The 19,549-nt window shown below is 28.1% G+C and overlaps 5 protein-coding genes and 1 pseudogene across 5 annotated transcripts in view; 5 read left to right on the top strand and 1 right to left on the bottom strand.

Annotated features, from left to right (window-relative positions):
• Positions 1-85: 85 nt before the first annotated feature.
• Positions 86-441, top strand: LOC108751876 (alcohol dehydrogenase-like; the record flags this gene model as incomplete). Its single annotated transcript, XM_018492350.1, has 1 exon — positions 86-441. A coding segment is annotated over one exon (356 nt), but the record flags the coding sequence as incomplete, so codon positions are not given.
• Positions 442-1,361: 920 nt separating this feature from the next.
• On the top strand, positions 1,362-2,329 carry LOC108751961 (annotated as a pseudogene).
• A 2,272-nt stretch (positions 2,330-4,601) lies between these two features.
• Positions 4,602-5,583, top strand: LOC108751905 (15-hydroxyprostaglandin dehydrogenase [NAD(+)]-like). Its single transcript, XM_018492391.1, has one exon. It carries the CDS (start codon positions 4,685-4,687, stop codon positions 5,471-5,473), a length of 789 nt encoding a protein of 262 aa, XP_018347893.1. The 5' UTR covers positions 4,602-4,684; the 3' UTR covers positions 5,474-5,583.
• Positions 5,584-6,692: 1,109 nt separating this feature from the next.
• LOC108751907 (histone H2A-beta, sperm-like) lies at positions 6,693-7,143 on the bottom strand. The gene has a single exon (XM_018492393.1). The coding sequence runs from the start codon at positions 7,090-7,092 to the stop codon at positions 6,742-6,744; it is 351 nt and encodes a 116-aa protein (XP_018347895.1). The 5' UTR covers positions 7,093-7,143; the 3' UTR covers positions 6,693-6,741.
• A 2,959-nt stretch (positions 7,144-10,102) lies between these two features.
• On the top strand, positions 10,103-11,436 carry LOC108751906 (probable oligoribonuclease; the record flags this gene model as incomplete). Its single annotated transcript, XM_018492392.1, has 5 exons — positions 10,103-10,118; positions 10,511-10,582; positions 10,678-10,839; positions 10,947-11,167; positions 11,325-11,436. Coding segments are annotated over exons 2-5 (540 nt in total), but the record flags the coding sequence as incomplete, so codon positions are not given.
• Positions 11,437-15,073: 3,637 nt separating this feature from the next.
• The window catches only part of LOC108751922 (kinesin-like protein Klp61F), a 6,283-nt gene continuing 1,807 nt past the window's right edge, over positions 15,074-19,549 (top strand). The window contains exons 1-13 of the mRNA XM_018492411.1: positions 15,074-15,284; positions 15,545-15,692; positions 15,798-15,947; positions 16,369-16,529; positions 16,592-16,741; positions 16,815-17,051; positions 17,193-17,568; positions 17,679-17,950; positions 18,089-18,228; positions 18,297-18,415; positions 18,497-18,850; positions 18,989-19,216; positions 19,311-19,490. Of these exons, the coding sequence (XP_018347913.1) occupies positions 15,220-15,284; positions 15,545-15,692; positions 15,798-15,947; positions 16,369-16,529; positions 16,592-16,741; positions 16,815-17,051; positions 17,193-17,568; positions 17,679-17,950; positions 18,089-18,228; positions 18,297-18,415; positions 18,497-18,850; positions 18,989-19,216; positions 19,311-19,490 (2,580 nt within the window). The 5' untranslated portion in view covers positions 15,074-15,219. The remainder of the gene's footprint in view (positions 15,285-15,544; positions 15,693-15,797; positions 15,948-16,368; positions 16,530-16,591; positions 16,742-16,814; positions 17,052-17,192; positions 17,569-17,678; positions 17,951-18,088; positions 18,229-18,296; positions 18,416-18,496; positions 18,851-18,988; positions 19,217-19,310; positions 19,491-19,549) is intronic.

Here is a 19,549-nt window from a genome sequence, read left to right on the forward strand (position 1 = left end):
GTTATAGTAAATTATATATTATATTATATTATATTATATTAGTGTAAAATATCTAACTCGGCTCTCACAAAAACTCTTTTTTCAGGTTACTTTCTTCCAATGTACAGCGCTTCGAAATGTGCCGTTCTGGGATTCAGTCAATCTCTGGCAAGTATGTACGACAAGACTGGAGTGCGAGTTATTATCATGTGTCCGGGCCTTACAGCAACACCATTAGTCACAAACATCAACAGTAGGATTCATGACTCCATTCGCCCTATAGTAACTAACGAGATCGCTTATATGGAGAACATGCCGAAACAGACATGTGATAACGTGGCACTTGGAGTGTTAAATCTGATTCAGAAAGGTAAAAACGGAGCGGCTTGGATCAGCGATGATAACCAACCGCCATGCGACGTGAGTTTTCCCCATTATTCCAAGCGATGTACGCCTGTATAAATTATTTTGATCAATTACATTATGACTATCAAATCAATTTTTTGTATGAATTATACCAATATTAAAATAAACTTTATGGAGAATAAACTTATATGGTATTATATAATTGGACTGATCTCTATGATAATACATTAACCCTTAGTACATACGATAATTTTCTATTAACTTTTAAAGAAAGACGTAAGGTTTTAGTTATTTTTCTGCCAAAATAAAAACATTTTAAGATGCGTAGATTATTTATTATATTAAGGAATTACTTAAGCATGAGTCGAATAGTATATTGCTTATCTTGAGAAAACATTGGAAACACAAAATAAATCGTTACAAAATATATATATCAACAGCAATTAATCTAAAAGTTCTTAAGTAAGATATTAAGATGTTTTAATTAAACAATAGAACCTGTTGTGAATATTTAAATACATATATATATATATATATATATATATATCAAACAATTATTTTTATTTAACCCTTTGCCGCTTGTTAATTGCTTGAAAATTTCCACCAAGTTATCATATTGCAACAATATAATATTAATTCTGGAAATGTCTTCCTTAATAATTTTTTATCAATAAATGTGTAATAATATTAAATTTATTGCTGAGGATAACATTTCTTTTTCCGATATTTCCCGATAAGATTAACGATACACTACTCGACTCCGCTTAAGTAGTCCTAATATGATATATAATTTATTGTACATCTCGGAACTTTTGTCCAAAATACAACCAAAACTTAACATCTTCCTTTATATCATTGAAGTAATGAAACATGTATAAATGAATAAAAAACTTATCATTTTGCATCAATTAAGTCTACTGATGTATTATTAATATAACGATATTAAACAAGAAGATAAGATAAAAAGAACTATTAAATTAAGAACGCTCTACATAGACATTCATTACAATTTGCTAAAGAATCTCACATCTTGCTAAAATATTTCATGTTTTATCCAAGGCTTCAAGAAGTCAGTAATGTATAGTGTACAGAATAAAACTATAATTATCACTGGAGCAGCTGGAGGATAAGGCTATAAGTATGCCGAAATACTGTTTCGCAATGGGTATTGCTGTGCAAAGAGTATTGCTGTGGTCGACCTGTCAACATCGAATGGTCAGAATGCGATGATTACTTTAGAGAACAAATTTGGAAAAGGTCATGCTATCTTCGTTACGTGGGACGTGAAAGGCTGACGATTTAGAGAAAACATTCAGGAAAATTATCGACGCATTCAAAGAACTTGATAATCTTATCAACGCCGATATATTTAACTATTATAGATAACTATTGGAAGAAAACGATCGGTCTTAATGTTAAGGTACTAATTCGTGGCTCTATATATGTTGGCACTTGACTATATGGGAAAGCACAAAGGTGGTAAAGAAAGTGTAATTATAAATTATATAAACATTGCATCTATTGCTGGATTGATACCAACTTATTTTGTTCCAATATTGTGCTTCGAAATACGTCTTTCTAGAATTCAGCCAGTCTCTGGCAAGTATGTATGACAAGACTGGAGTGCGAATGGTTATTATGTGTCCAGGTGCTACAGCAACACCGTCATAAGCATCAGTGATAAGATCTGTAACTCCGTTCGCTCTGTGTTAGGGAGTGATGTTGCTAATTTGGATAAATATCGGAAACAAATAGTAGACAATGTGTCATTTGCGATCTTAGATCTCATTCAGAAGGGTAAAAATGGAGCGATTTAAGTCAGCGAATGTGGTCAACTCTCTGCCATACGCTGTGGATTTTCTCAATTATTCTAAGCGATCTTTGCCTGTATAAATTAATATTTGATAACTTATTTTATGTTGTTTTGATCAATTTACACGGAAGTTGATCAAATCAATTATAAAATTATGTCCATTTTTAAGTAAACAATGATTGAAACATTGTGATTGAATTCATCATATATTTATGATAATTAATACAATAATACTTAATGTTAATGTAACAATGTTCTCACTTTCTGTCTTAAAATTTAATCTTAAAATCTTAATTTTTAGGCAGCGTCTAAGAGATATTTAAATCCAAAATCATAAGTTCCCTCATAAAACTCTATAACTAATAATTCATATATGTACAATATGTCTACACTGAAAAAAATTTGTTCAACTGACTAAATACATTTAGTTATTTAATTAAATTTAACCGTAGTCTACTTAACATTGAACAATTTTTTAAGACTTGAATTCACTTAAAGAAAATTTGTTGAATCAAATCTGCAAACTAAATGTGTTTAGTTAGTTGAACAAATTTTTTTTTTTCAATGTAGTATGTGTGTACGAGTCATCATATATATATATAACGTCACATGACATCATATATAATTTATAGAGATAAAAGTAGGATAAATTAGAGGTAATTTCATATAAAATAAACACATTAATGAGAGAAAAAATTTAAAAAAAGATACAGTACATATAGCAATATAAGTACGTGTATTATAAGAGTCATTCAAATAAATAACTTTTTAAACATAGCATCCCTTCGTAAAACTTTTTATTTGTTTAAATATTTTTTTATTTAAGCAAATCTGATATTATATTTGTAATTAGCGATCCATAATAATTTCTATCTTTTGTATTAAATATTTTATCTTTTGTATATATATTATTTTATTTACAGATAATAAAACGATGAAGATTAAAGAGACAAACTACCCTTAGAATTAATGAACAAAAATAGGAAGTAAAATATTTTTTCTACATTTACATTTATGTCAAATTTGAACAAAAGTAGAGTACATTCATTTAAATTTATTAGACAGGCTTAAATTTACAGCAATACAAGATCATAAGATTTAGGATACATTTTTCTTCAGTTAAAAATTTAATATTCCTTATTTGCTAATTTTCTGCTAAAGTCCGAAATGTTCTGCTCAAATTGTTTAGCATAAAATTGCTAATTTAAAGCGGGTAGGAGAAGAGGGGAGAAAGGGAGAGAGAGCAACTTATCATTAAGCTACTCTCCTATACTAAAAAAAATATAAATATCACAAAATCAAGTACACCAAATTTTTTTGCTTTTTAATTGCTCCCAAATAAAGCAAAAACATTTGTAAAATGCAACATTTAAAAAAAAATGCATTATACATAACGTATTTAGCACTGCATATTACGTATATGTATCTGACAGATACTTACATGTTTGTTGCTCGCACATGTATACATAAAATAATAAAATAATAAAAAATAGGTACATAAAATAATTCTTATAGATAATATACTATCATAATGTAATAAAATTCTATTTGATTGCTAACTGCAATACGTGAAAAATAAATAATTTATCTCAGCCGCTTCAACGCTTAAGTTTTCTTTCTATCTTCAAAGAATTATTTACTCATATAACAGATTTTGCTACACTTCGATAGTACATTGCCTGTCGATTATTTTACTATCAAATACATATGAGCAAATAATTCTTTGAAGATTAAGCGGGATAAACTCTATATTTTTTACGTATACTTAGTTTTGTGATATTATTTTTTTTTCAGTTTGAGACATCTTATGGGGAGCTTATGGAAAGCTGCCTTCTCCCCCATTTTTAACGCGATTTCTTACTAAACAGTTTGAGCAAAAAAATTTGACTTTATTAAAGAAAAAATAGCAAATAAAGGGTACTAAACTTTTTATCAGTTTCGAATTCGATTTGCGATGATGGGGGCCTAGGTTAATAGGGATACTTACACTGAAATTTTCTGTCTATTATATAAAATTTTCATCGCAATCTAAGTCTTCGAACTTCGCAGTATAGATCTTTGTTCCAGACTGTATAAAAATCTGAAAAAATTCTTACATATTTGTGAAAGATTTAATAACAAGTTTTTACTATTATGTAAGATTGTATTTTATTAGTTTTTTACAGATTTTAATTTATCGGTCAGAAATCAATAAAAAAATTAACTGTGTCCAACATTGCCAGATTAATTGCCAGATTAATTGTTATTTACTTGTAATATATACGTACATTTGAATTTCAAAATTATAGCTGAAACTGCTTCCTTTATCATTAAGATAAATTGTATTTTTTTAAAATAAGAAATGATATTGAAACGAATAATTTCCCTGCACAAAGTCTGCAGTTGTTGAATTATTGATAAAATTGATAAAAAAAGAATATTAAATAGCATGAGCTTTATTTAAAGAGACAGTATCAACTATGGTTCATTAAAGATTCACATTTCGCAGAAAGCACATCTCACAGAAGGTTTCAAGAAATCAGAATAATGTACGACGTAAAGAATAAAACTGTAATAATCACTGGAGCAGCTAGCGGATTAGGCTACAAGTACGCCGAAATACTGTTACGTAATAGTGCAAGAAGTGTCGCCGTGGTCGATCTGCCAACATCAAACGGCCAGAATGCGGTAGCTACTTTGGAAAATGAATTTGGGAAGGGCCGTGCCATTTTCGTTGCCTGCGATGTAACAAAGACTGATGATTTAGAGAAGACGTTCAAGAAGATCGTCGACACATTCGAAGGACTTGATATTCTTATTAACAACGCTGGTATGTTGAACGATAACTATTGGGAGAAAACGATCGATCTCAATGTCAAGGCATTAATTCGCGGCTCTATGTTGGCCTTCGATTATATGGGAAAGCATAAAGGTGGTAAGGGCGGTGTAATCGTGAACATTGCATCCATACTTGGATTACATCCAGCTCATTCCTTGCCAATATATACCGCTTCGAAATTTGCTGTTTTGGGATTTAGCCAATCTCTGGCAGGCATGTATGACAAGACTGGAGTGCGAGTGGTTATCATGTGTCCGGGCGTTACAATAACAACGCTTATTACAAACATCAATGATAAAGTCTGTGACTCCATCAACGCTGTGACCAATGACATTGACTTAAAAAAGTATCCGCAACAAACAACCGACAATGTGGCACTTGCGATGTTAGAACTTATTCAGAAGGGTGAAAATCAAGCGGCCTGGGTCAGCGAAGGTGGTCAATCACCATACGCCGTGGACTTTCCCCATTATTCCAAACGATCTTTGCCAGTATAAGTTGGTACTTGATATGTTATGAATTTTTTTCTGGATACTGCAATTTTCTTCTACTGAATTACTGACTCAAAAAAAGAAGCAAAATAGCCTAATCAAATAACAATCAATTATACATCTGACATTATATATACATATATTATGTTAATTTTAAAATAAATAAAACAGATCAATTTCTACAAATTGATCAAATCTACGATAATTAACATTATAATCACACTTTTATCTTAAAATTTCATCTTAAAATCTTGGAAATCATATATAGTTTTATATAAAATTTGTAGCAATGTGAACCTTGATCTTTTAATCTTTTAATAACAATCTTTTAATTAATTATCATTTTAAATAAAATGTTTTATCAAATAAAATTTTATAACTTCGTAATTGCAATTATAATTATGAAACGCGTTACATTTCGTTAAAAATAAGCTTTAAATTCAAAAAGTACATATTTAAACACTAAGATAGTAATGTAGAATATTAATATAATGTTATTATACACTTTCAAAATGTAAAATGATAAAAATATATTTATATATAAGTTTTATATAAATACTTATATTTTTAGTTATTTTTCCGATGTTTTTTAAACATGTACGTAATATCCGAGAATATTCCCTTTATAATAAAGCAAGATTTATTAGATACATTTTTTATCTATTTTTTTTACAACATGATGTATTTCTATGCCATGTAAATAAATATAAATAAAAAGAAAAAGCTGATTACATTATAATCTCAAAATGTCGTGGTCTCATAATAACGACCAGTTTGGGATTCTCAATGTAACAATAAGGTTGCTTTCACTTCACTTCTCAATAAGCCTGAAATTTGGGATTCTATTGAAAAATGGGGACTGTCATCCCCACTCATATGTCTAACATACGGAAGGTAAAAAAGGTTCGTGCGGTATTTCAAGGTTTCCCATTAATTCCACCGTCCCATAGTTTACAATATGTTTGAATATTTTCCAACACCTACTAAATTTTAAGATTTAAATAATATATATATTCACTTTGGAATGATTATACACTTTATACATTTGGAAATTACGTGTATTTTTATATGATTTATTTGTTTATAGTAGTAATTATATAAAATGTCAAGAAAAAATTACAGGACATGAATACTTTTAATATAATAGTTTATATTAACTAGCTCAATAAAGGTATAGATAATAGATATAGGTAATAATAGAATTGTAAAAACAAGATATTCGTTGTACATGAAAAAATTGATAGCCTTAAAAACTCCGTTTGTAGTTTCTGCAGTTAAGCTTTTTTCTCGATTTCTATTTCCTTTGGCAATAAAACTCTAGAGATTAGTCTGGTCAATTCAGTGTCAATGCGAATGCAACTTCGTAGATGCCTAGGACAGATTCTGGTCTTCTTTTCGAGGATGGCGTCAACTCCCGCCAAATCCAATATTTCAGCAGCAAGATAATCCAACACGCCAGCTAGATAAGCCGAAGCATCACCTCTGACATTCTCGGCGTAATTTCCTCTTCGCAGATACTTAAGGATAAGTCCAATGAACCACATTTCGGAACCTCTGCGTGGTCTAACACGACTGTAACGGGATTTCCTTCTCTTAACTTTATCACCTTTTCCACAACCAGACATGTTTACGGTTGAAGTTTACGATTTTCCACAATGTGAGACGTACGATATCTCGACTCGTTGTATCTTTAAGTGACCCACCTCCGCTATTTATACTGCACCACGATAACTACGTGCGTCCAATGGCGTGACGACAGATCAGTGACGGCGTTACGTGATTGGTGCGCCGTTATTGGATCGCTTTACATGTACAAAAACTACATTATGGCCACTTTATGGGTTTATTTTTCAAAATTTTCGATTTCCCAAAAGCATCATTTTCGGGTACCTTAAGTATGTAGAATTAGTGTACAAATAGTTAGAAATCGATTATCGACCGAGCGTAAGAAGGTTTTTTTTTATAATTTTACTAACAATTGTCAACACGAAACTTTAAACGCGTTTTTCTCGAAACTACGTTTTTCGACCTTTGGACCACGATTTTGGGAGAACTATTTAACCGATCGGGCTGAAATTTTCAGAGGTTGTTCAGAATTTATGTAGTTTTAGCCCCTAGTGGAATTAGAATTTTTCGTTTACTTTTAACCCCTTTTTTAAACGATTTTAGGGGTAAAAAAGGGGTGAAAAAATTCTAAAGTCCGCCATTTTTTTTTAATGCCCAAATCGTTTCATTCTACTACTGGATATAGCCACTAACATATATTTTAAGAATCTTTTTGGATTTTTTGTTTCAGACGATTAGAACTGGAGATTTCAGGGTCCAAACTTTTTTTTCCACCTTCACTTCAGCCGCCATTTTGAAGCCGCGCATGCGTGAAATCGTTTAAAAAAATTTTTATACAATCTTGAATAAGTGACAAATAAAGTGTAAAAAGTTTGATTAAATTAATTGCATTTTACTACTGAAAAAAAATTCTTGAAAATATGCCGAATAAACCCATAAAGTGGCCTTATCTAACAATTTTTTTTCTTTTCTTTATATCTCTATTCTATTTCAACATTTTTAAGATTTTATTTTATTTCATAATTTATTCTGAAATTAACGTTCAATTTTAAAAAAATTGTTTAAAAATTCGTTCTTAACTGCAGACTGTTGATTTATTGAATTAAAAGAACTTATTACAAATATACGAATTTTTTTGGGAACTGCACCTTCTAGATTTTATAAAATCTAAAAAAAAGTATTACGTATGTATTTTGATGTCTTTTCAATCAGCAGATCGTTTTTTAGAAAATTGAATATTGCCATCTGAAATGAATATTAAAAAATCAATACTCACGAATGTAAAATTTTATAATATAATATATTATAGGACCGTATATATGTTGTGATAACACAAACTATAGAAATCAAAGCCTTAAACGGCTACATACGTAGTATATAAATTCACACAAAAATCATACAAACATTAAGATCCAGCTAAACCGTTTAAGGCTTTGATAAAATTTTATGTTTCGCCGCATAGATCGATCAGAATCATATTTAAGAATCTCCGATGATAAAAACAGATAATTCCACTGAATTTTTTTTACTCATATACGATAATTTATTTCATTCATTAAAAAATATACTGCAGAAAATCCCATTTGGTTGGATAAACTAATCTCTTGTTTAGATATGAATACGGTGATCATATTTTCTTAAATAAAATAAAGGACAAATCTGAAAATTTTAGGGCTTTGTCCCTACATGTTTTCAAACCAATTTGTGAATGTCAAAAATCTGTGCATTATAAAATGTTATTGCACAGTATAATCAAATTGAGATAATGCGTAGTTTTCTGATAGTTTAAAACTGGTTCGACTGTATTGGAACAAACCCTTGATCTGAAATAATAAAAAGTTTGAAGTAAATAAAAAATGAGAACAACTCTAGTTTGAATGAATTTAAAATATTTTCCTAAAACAACTTTATTCATTAATATAATATTATAGACATTGAAACGCTATACTTAGAAAAGAATTTTTCGTAATGTCAAAATAAAAAACAATAAACACATCGGTCATATTTAATTTTCTACAGAAAGAAATTTGTTTTCTCTTCCTAATTTCATGAACAATTTAACTTGACTATTTTTTTTACAAATTGATGTACTTGTTACCGCGCCTTAGACTTCACTTTGCGCTATTTATTTAGGACCTTATTTAAACGTAGTTATAATTGATTATACATAAATTATTCGTCATTGATTATATTTGTTCGAATTGATAATAAACAATTTTTATTCTCGCACAAAGTACTGCGAATAAACTCTAAAATTAACCCTTCTTTGTTTTTATATTTGACATTCTCAAGAGTTGTTACTTGTTTTATTTGCCTTATCTAAACATCAAGCATACCTATTGACAATGCATTTCAACTATAATTTTTATATAATTTATTAATGTAAGTTTTGCGATAAAGTTATCATCGATTAATTAATATAAGTTGATTAAATTTTGATAAAAAATAAGGCAAATGCTTATAATGTTACCCCAGCAAACGAAAATAGATTAAAATGAATTGAAATTTTTTTCTATCCAAATACATATTTTAAATAGCGAATACTTTTTTTGGATTTAATTGGATTCAATTGGATTCAATTAGATTCAATTGAATGCAATTACATTCAATTGAATGCAATAAAAATGCATTCAGGATTGAAAAGCATTCATTTTAACATTCGTGAATCAATATTTCTGAAAATCTGAATCCATTTCAATTTATTTCAATCCATTTTCATTTGCTGGGGCGCTATTTTAATCTTTATATAATATTTAAAATTGTATTTTTCCATTTATTTATATAAAATATGAATAAACTTATTACAATTCAATTGATTCTTGTTCTGAAAAACAAAAATCGGTGAATCGCAATATATGTTATAAATGCAAACAACTGATATTGATTTAAACGAATATTGAATTAAAAACTCTCAATTATTCTCTGTAGAGTCTATAGTGAAAGACGCATGTCAAGTATGTAAAAACGCATGTCACATGAGTTACGAAGGTAGGATAGGCCAAGGTTTTGTAGTGTCAATTTGAATATTTTGTTGAATTATTTTCACCAAAAATAGATAGCCATCATTAACGTCTGCTTTATAAACGTATTGTTATATTCCATCGATTTTATAACGTCAGTTTGTATAATATTTTTACGTTTCTAGAAAAACACGTGTTTGAAGTTTATTATGTATTTTGGAGGTTATCTCTAAAATTATTATCTGAATGCCCATTTTCGGAAATGTCATTTTATCAATTTTTTATAATTTTATTAATACTTATATAATAATTATTATATAAATTTATGTAACACGAAGTGTGTAAAAGTATCTCTTTGACATATGTATGTGACATAAAAATTAATAATAAAATGTGTTTGATTTTACTTATATGAAATTCAATTCAGTGATAACAGATGCATGCTAATCTCTTTTTTGACATTTCTTTTAATAACTAATTTTTAATTCTTTTATTTTTTTCTTATTTATGTTTACAGATTGTCAGATATATTATTCATAATAAAATGGCGCCTAAGAATACTAACTATATTGTTTGGATTGATATGGAGGTATTGAAACGTTAAAAATAATATCTATACACATAATATAATTATAATCAAAAATTAATTTAGAAACATAAATCAATTGTATGATATTTTTATAGATGACTGGACTTGATGTAGATAAAGATCATATATTAGAAATTGCCTGTGTTGTAACAGATAAGAAATTAAATATTGTTAGCGAGGAATTAAATATTGTAATACATCAGTCAGACGCAATATTAGAAAATATGAATGACTGGTGTAAAGAAACTCACACAAAGGTAAACTTTTAATTTATATGGATGATGTTAATATTTTTGAACTTTTAGCATTTACAAATTGATATATTTTAAGCTCTATAATTTAATTATTATACAATATATTTCAGACGGGATTAGTTGAAAACTCTCGCTCAAGTACTATATCATTAGAAGAGGCTGAGAAGACAGTACTTGACTTTTTAAAAAAGCATATTCATGAACGTTCATGCCCATTGGCTGGAAGTTCGGTGTACATGGATCGTTTTTTTCTATATAAGAATATGCCATTAGTTAATAATTACTTGCACTACAGGATTATTGATGTTAGTACAATTAAGGAAATTGCTAGGTAAGTTTTTTCTATTTTTATATAAATAAATAGAGATGCTGATATTTTTTTCTTATGCAATGTAAACGATTAATATAGGAATTTGTCTTGCAATTGAGATTTAAAGCGATTTTAACAGAAAAATATGATACTATGAATAAATCATCATAATTTTTAGAAGGTGGAATCCGAATGTATATAATTCGGCGTCAAAAAAGAGAGTAAATCATAGGGCTCTGGATGATATAAAAGAAAGCATTAATGAACTAAAGTATTATAAAAAATATTTCTTTAAATTTTGATAATTTAGTAGTAATATTTAGTATATTATATTTAATATTAATTTAGACAATGTAATTGATTTATATCTAACTAATATTAATTAATACTTTTCCTGACAAAAATAAGAGGTTTCATGAATGTTTTTTGGACGCTTAAATGAATGTTTGCAGGAGTTAGTTGAAAGTAGAAATGCTCAGTAGAGTGTTTGTAAAGCGGAAATTACAACGTTTGAAAAACGGAATTAAGAAAAGCATTTTTCTGGGCATCTCCAAGTTTGACAGTGAACTCTCTGCATCAGCGTTTACTCAGCGTCCTATGAAAAGCGTTGCTTTAGCATTATAGAACTTTCATGAAACGATGTATATTGTATTTTATAAGCATTCTGAAATGTTTAAAATCCAATGGTGTTATGTAAGCGTTCTTATAAAAGTATATAAACTTAAAAAATCGCCATTGAACGGTTGGCAATGCTTTATTATTTTTGTCAGGGTTTATACTTAAAAAATTTCATGTATTTATCAACGTAAAAAAATAATAAGAAAGTTTTAAGTTTTAGGAGAATCTAATATCCGTTTTTATCAATGTAGTTTAATTTTAATCTCGGTTTAATACTAGAACCACGGCTGTGCCATTTTTTATTTAATTTTTCTTTTTCAATTAATATAGATTTGCACATTTTCAGTTAATTTGGAGTTTTAGATTTTTGTGACTTTTTATAAATAATCATAATTAATTATATGTAATTTTACTTTTATGGTGACAATCTTCCCTCGTAAAAGCCAACTTTATCTTGCATTGAGATTGGGTTAATTTAGGCCCGCGGTTCTAGTGTCGACTAAGGGTCTGAGCACAAGAATTATCATAACACTTACTTAGACTTAAGTTGTAGACGTAAGTAACTCACAAGCTTTGGCGTATGGCATATATCTCTTGGAGACACGGCAATAAGTCCTATGTCATACGCCAAAGTCTAAGTGTTACGACAATTCTTGTGCTCAGACCCTATAACTCTTCATCTTTTTTTTAAGGTAACGATATTAACAAAATTCTTGAAATAAGAAATTTAATAAATAAATGACAACAGGCAATTGGAAATTGATGCTGTAGACGATGCGCAATTTTGCTTTAAGAAAGCTTTATCTCAATAATAAGAAAATAATTAATACATGTTTTGGCTAATCTTTTAACTTTCTTAAACAAAACAACATAAAAAATTATTACAATAAAATATCTATCCAGCATCATTGTGTGTGTGTGTGTGCGCGCGCGTGTGCGTGTGTGCGTGTGCGTGTGTGTGCGTGTGCGTGAGAGAGAGAGAGAGAGAGAGAGAGAGAGAGAGAGAGAGAGAGAGAGGCAGTAATCATTCTAGAGTAAATATCCATTATGGAGCAAATTCCTCGATTGAAAAGATGGATGATAGTGAATAACTAAGAATCTCACAATGATATAACTGATGATCAAAATAATCATAAATTATTTTGATCATAAATTCAATAATTATAATACAATTAAAAACATAGTCAATAAATAAAAACATACTGAAATTAAAAAAAAAAGTTCCATACCATTGTCAAAATTATAAATAATTTAACAATAAAAGGACAGTTTAATGCGAATCATGGGAATGTATTCAAATGTAGATGGATATTAATTTATACTATAATAATTTTTTATATTTGTTTAAGAAAATTAAAAGATTAACGTGTGTACTAAATATTGAGATAAAGCAAAATCATCTACAGCGCTAATTCCCAATTGTCCGTTATCATTTGTTTATTTATTGAATTTTTTTAGTTTCAACGGCCCTTTTCATCAATATAAGATTATCTCAGAATTAAAAAAATAAAGACTAAATTAAATCGAGATAAAAGTTAATTTTATATTAGTAGAACTGGACCTAAGTAATTAGAAAAAGATGAAGAGTTGAATCGAGAATAAATCCAGTAATCGAATGGATTAAAATGGATTAAAATTTTTATGCATATTTTATGTTCAATCGAATAAAATTAAATAAAAAAATCTTTTTATTGGATTCAATTGGATTCAATTGAATTGAAAAACTGTGTATTTTCTATTCAGAATTTTAAATTGAACAATATATATGCATAGAAAATGTGTAGATGACAGTAGATGCATAGAAAAAGCTGCTGATATTATTTCTATATTGAAAGGCGTAAAGATGTGTTCATACAATTTCTATAAATGAATAAAAATGCATTTAGATTGAAAAGGATTTATTTTAACGTTTCCGCGAATGCATATCTCTGAAAATCTGAATTCATTATTCTCATTTTGGAAGTTAATTGTATGTTGAACAGGTATTAGTTTAGATTTGTGAATCGCGTTGTGAATAAATGTATGAATATAATGTGAATTAAGAATTATTTTTCAATGGGCATAATAAAAATTCAATAAAACGTAGCATAAATTTTATTTTTATATACATATTTGCACAAAATTGAAGCTTTTAGATCCGATTCCACAAAAATAAAATTAATTTTAATTTCGGTTTTAATTTTCTATCTTTTTCTAATTCTTGGCAATAGAAAAAGATAAATAATAAGTTAAACCGATATTAAAATTAATTCTACATTTGTGAACCGGACTTTACAGAGTGGCATAGTATGTATCAACCAATAAGCGTGCTGGAAACTGAGTGCAATGAATCTATTTACATGACGCAACAATAGCGTCGTTCACGCTCTTTAAAGGCTGCGTTCAGTTTGAACTGTTCACATTTTTTAAATTTTAAAGTATTATTTTGTTTTTATCGTTTATTTTTAAATAAACAAGAATAGAAACACTGGAAGTATCCAAATCAAACGCGTTTCTTTTACATTAAATTCATACGATTGGCTGTCGTCAAAAAACGCAAAATGATGGCTGCGATCAGCAGAGAAATCAGCTTGACAATTGTAAAATTTTTTTATGTGATTGGTTAATTCCTTATTGAATCTAAATGTATAAACATAGACTACGTTTATATAGCAGGTTTAATCATCCGTTAATTATTAAATTAGACAAGCCTAATATATGCATCAGTCTTAATCCGAAAATCCTAAAATTCAGCCAATGGAATACAAATTTCAATTAGGACCAATTAAGACTGGCAATCCTATTGACTGAATTTTAGAGTTAAGACCGAAGCATAAACCAAACAATAGTTATTCGATATTCCTTTGAAGAATGGAATGAACTGTGATTGATCAATTGCATAACTACTATAATCTTTTAGTTTTCTTAAAACAATATAAAAAATTATTACAGTATAAATTGATATCCATCTACATTTGAGTACATCGCCATGATTCGAACTATCCTTTTATTGTTAAATTATTCATGATTTTGACAATGCTATGGAATACTTTCTTATTAAGTACAACTGCAAAGCAGCTTTTTCTGCTGAACGCAATCAATGAGCACGTTCAGGACAAACATGGCTAGTCTGCTCGCTTAGCAAATGAATATGATTGGTTGTTACTTATAGATCCAACCAATCACATTCAATCGCTTGGCATGCAGGCTAGCAGCTTTGTCCGTTATTTGAACACGTCCAATTTGCCCAATGTGATTTTAGTGTGATTTGCACATCGTCACCTGGCGGCAATCGAGCAAAATACCTCAATTTAAATTCTTCAACGGATATAGCGTGGCATATTTTTGGCGTGTGGCGTTTATAAACAGTAAATGAACGCGAAATAAAACGCAGAATCGTTCAGTTGATGAACGTAAAATCATAATTAGCCGTATTGTGTCGTAGTGAGAAATAATTGTGCAACAAATCATCCAAAATGAATGATATACGTAACGTGAAGAAAGAGAAGAATCAGCATATACAAGTTTTCGTGCGTGTCAGGTAGGTGATAATAATTATTTGTGTTATTGATACATTATTGCGTGTATTATTGAGAACATTGAAACTCTGTACATAATTAGAGGTGCATACAATTTTTTAAAATTTAAAAAAATTTTTTTTTATCTTTGTTTCCTTATTTTACAATTTTAATTAAAACAATTTTATTTAAGTAAATATTAGCTAATACATTCATTTTTGCTATCTTTATTTTCTATGTTAATATTGGCTTGTTATCTTTATGAAACAACTTTTTTCAATAGACCAATAAATCAGAATGAGAAAATTGGAAAATCTATTTCGGTATTGGAATTGCCAACTAACAAAGAAGTAGTGGTGCATGAAAGGATACAAGGCAGTCATTCAAAAAAATTCACATTTGACAAAGTATTTGGACCTACGTCAAAACAGGTAGAAACAATATGATATTTCTTTGTATTGTATAAAAAAAATGAAATTTTTTATCTTATGTTACTTTGAAGAAATATTTGTTTTAAAAAAGATTGTAATTTTTAGATAGATGTTTATAATGCAGTTGTTAATCCTTTGCTTGACGAAGTATTGGCTGGATATAATTGTACAGTTTTTGCTTATGGCCAAACTGGAACTGGAAAAACATTTACTATGGAAGGTGTTAGCAATGATCCATCATTGCATTGGCAAAGTGTAAGTTGTATTATTTAAAAAAATATTAAATATTATTAAATATTATACATCAAATTTTATATTTCAATATATATAAATATAAACAATATAATAAATATAACATATATATATATATATATTTATATACATATATATAAAACTTAGAATACCTTTTTAAATTTATAATACAAGGAAATAATTAGAATTTCCTAATTATTGAATTACAATAATGCTTGATATATAAGAAATTAAAGAAGATTAGAATAATTTAAAAGAAAGAAAATAATTTACATCTATATGTAATTTTATATATAGTTAGTAAATTTTCTTTTAAAAGTATTTTAATCTTCTATAATTTCTTATATAAAATTTTGAGCTAATTTTCTTGTCACACCTTATAAATGTGATAGTATGCTTGTATAATTTGAATTTATTTTTATAGGATACTACAGCTGGAATTATACCACGTGCATTGAGTCATTTGTTTGATGAATTACGTTTGTTGGAAGCACAAGAATATACAGTTCGAGTTAGCTTTCTTGAATTATACAATGAAGAATTATTTGACTTATTATCACCTACTGATGATGCATCTAAAATAAGGTAATTTCATTATATTCTTATAAAAAATATAAAAGATTAGCATAGTGTTTATAATTCTTTAGGCTTTATGAAGATGCCACAAGAAAAGGTTCAGTGATCATTCATGGATTAGAAGAAGTAACTGTACACAATAAAAATGAAGTTTACAAGATTTTAGAAAAGGGATCAGAAAAAAGACAAACAGCTGCAACTTTAATGAATGCTCACTCGAGGTTACCGTCTTAAATTAAAAATATGTTATTTTTATTTTAAAACTTCACGCTACTTATATATTTTTTCTTTCAGTCGTTCCCATACAGTATTTTCAATTACAATTCATATAAAAGAGAATAATGTGGATGGCGAAGAACTATTAAAAACGGGAAAATTAAATTTAGTAGATTTAGCCGGGAGTGAAAATGTTGGAAGATCTGGTGCAGTTGATAGAAGAGCAAGAGAAGCAGGAAATATTAATCAATCACTATTGACTCTTGGTCGAGTTATAACAGCACTTGTTGAAAGAGCACCTCATATACCATATCGGTAACACAAATTTACATAATATAATTTCATAAATACAAATATATAAAAAAATTTAAAAACTACATTAACATTAAAGTTTAATAAGTATCTATCTGTGAAATATATTGATTTAATCTATTCTTTGTGTTTTTTATTGGTCAGAGAATCAAAATTAACAAGACTTTTGCAAGAATCATTAGGAGGACGTACAAAAACATCAATTATTGCAACAGTGTCTCCAGCGAGTATAAATGTTGAAGAAACTTTATCGACGTTAGATTATGCTCATCGTGCCAAAAATATTACAAATCGTCCTGAAATTAATCAGAAATTGTCTAAAAAAGCATTGCTTAAAGAGTATACAGAAGAAATTGAGAGACTTAGAAGAGATTTGTTAGCAGCACGTGAACGAAACGGTGTATATTTGGCGCATGAGAATTATAATGAAATGCAAACATTAATTGAAAATCAAACCAGGGAAATTGAAGAAAAAATAACACACATTAAAGTACTTAAAGAAACTATGGATGCTAAGGAAGTAATTACATAATAATTAATTTATATTTTGTTTTAGTATAAACACTATTAAGTAATTAATACTAAAATTATAGTATATTAATACTTATCCTAAATTTTATTTTTGTTTAGCAAATATTTAATGATTTAGAAGAAGAACATCTCGCCCAAACTAATTATCTACATAAAACTGAAGAACAATTAGAATGCACTACACATGTTTTGAAATCGACAGAAGCTCTTTTAGAAATGACAGAACGTGAGAAAGAAGAACAGTGTCATTTAGTAGAAAAACATGTATCTACAGAAAAACAACTTTTATCGCAAGCACAAAAACTCTTGGATGTAGCGGATGCGGCAACAGTCGATGTAAATAAACTTCAAGATAAAATTTCTTACAAGAGGTAATTACATATTATTTTTCATATTTATTTATTATATTATTAAGCATTAATATTTTGTAATATAGATTAATATTTCTTAAATACTATGATAGCATTATAGTCATTTAAAAAAATACATTTAAAAATACATGTTTATAGACAATTGGAACAAGAAAACGAACATATTAGTCATCAATTTCGAAGTAATATTTCAAAACAGTTTCAAGATATGGAAAATAATGTTACAGTTAATACACGAGAATTTATAGATTTTTGCACTTCTATGAATAGTAATATTGGTAAGTAAAAATTATGAAGATACACTTAACAAATGTGGAATATGTACATTATACAGATATTTTTACAGATTCACGAATGGAACTATTTAAAAAGGATATTGATGCACTAGTCTACCGTATGTCGAATGATATTGTTAATAAACAAAAATTAGCAATAGATGAAATCATGAATAATATACACAATTTGGTAAATATTATTTACATATATGAAATGTAACAAAAAAGAATGTATATAATAATTGTAAAAAATATATAAATTTCTCTTTAGTACAAACACTATCACGAGTGGCTAGACACAGAAATGGCACATTCATCTGATATGACTCAGCATGAATGCAAATCTTTGAATGACATATCCATAAAACTGACATCAAAAATCAATGATTTGATAGAAGTTAATAATATGGAAATTGTAAAGAATTTACGTTGTTTAAATGACAACGTATCTCGAAAGTTCGATGAATTATTGGCATATACAAGTGAATCTACAAGACAACTTTGTAACAATAAGTTGCAAGAACGTGATAATTTACATAAAAATATAGATATAATAAGACAGAATATACAAACTATTCGTCAAGGTGATGATAAAATTATGGAAGATCAAAAAAGGTTTAAAAAGGTATGATTTAATAATAATTCTGTTATCTGATGATATTTTTTAAATAACATTTTTGTTTATTCTTTGATTAATATTTTAATAATTTTACTCAAATTATATATATTGTGTATTATATATATTATATATATTATTTTATAGTCGTTTGAAAGTCTATGGCTACAATTTAACAAATTAAACGAAAACATGAAGGACAATTATTCCACTGCATGTACCACCTTAAATCATGTTGATGAAGTTTGCAGCAGTACAACTAATGATATTCTCAATAACTGCCAAAAGACTGTTGAAAGGAGCGAGACTCTGCAACAGGAAATTCAGAATGGTATAGATATACTCAAAAACGATGTTGTATCTAGCATGGAAAAGGTAACATTTAAGTTTCATTAATTTTCAAATTATTAAATACTTAAAATAATATAAATAAGATAATACACTAATTCTGTATCTTTTATTCTGTTAGAATTGGACATTAGCAGAGCAAATTGTAGAACATAGCCGTAATTTAACTGACGAACTTCAAACTGACTTAAATAATCACTGCGATGTACTAGCACGGAATGCACTACATGTCGAAAGTAATACGACACAAATGAAACAAAAATTAAAGAAAGATAATTCTTCTTCTATTGAATCTATCAAAGTAAATCTATTTTTTATATTAAAATTATTTTGTACATGTATATAGATTTTATATATATA

Source organism: Trachymyrmex septentrionalis, unplaced genomic scaffold (genome assembly GCF_001594115.1).
Source record: "Trachymyrmex septentrionalis isolate Tsep2-gDNA-1 unplaced genomic scaffold, Tsep1.0 scaffold53, whole genome shotgun sequence".
Taxonomy (NCBI): domain Eukaryota; kingdom Metazoa; phylum Arthropoda; class Insecta; order Hymenoptera; family Formicidae; genus Trachymyrmex; species Trachymyrmex septentrionalis.

What these genes read in the sequence shown, in the direction of transcription:
- LOC108751907 (XM_018492393.1), bottom strand. Translation starts at nt 7,092, where the DNA reads ATGTCTGGTTGTGGAAAAGGTGATAAAGTTAAGAGAAGGAAATCCCGT.
- LOC108751905 (XM_018492391.1), top strand. Translation starts at nt 4,685, where the DNA reads ATGTACGACGTAAAGAATAAAACTGTAATAATCACTGGAGCAGCTAGC.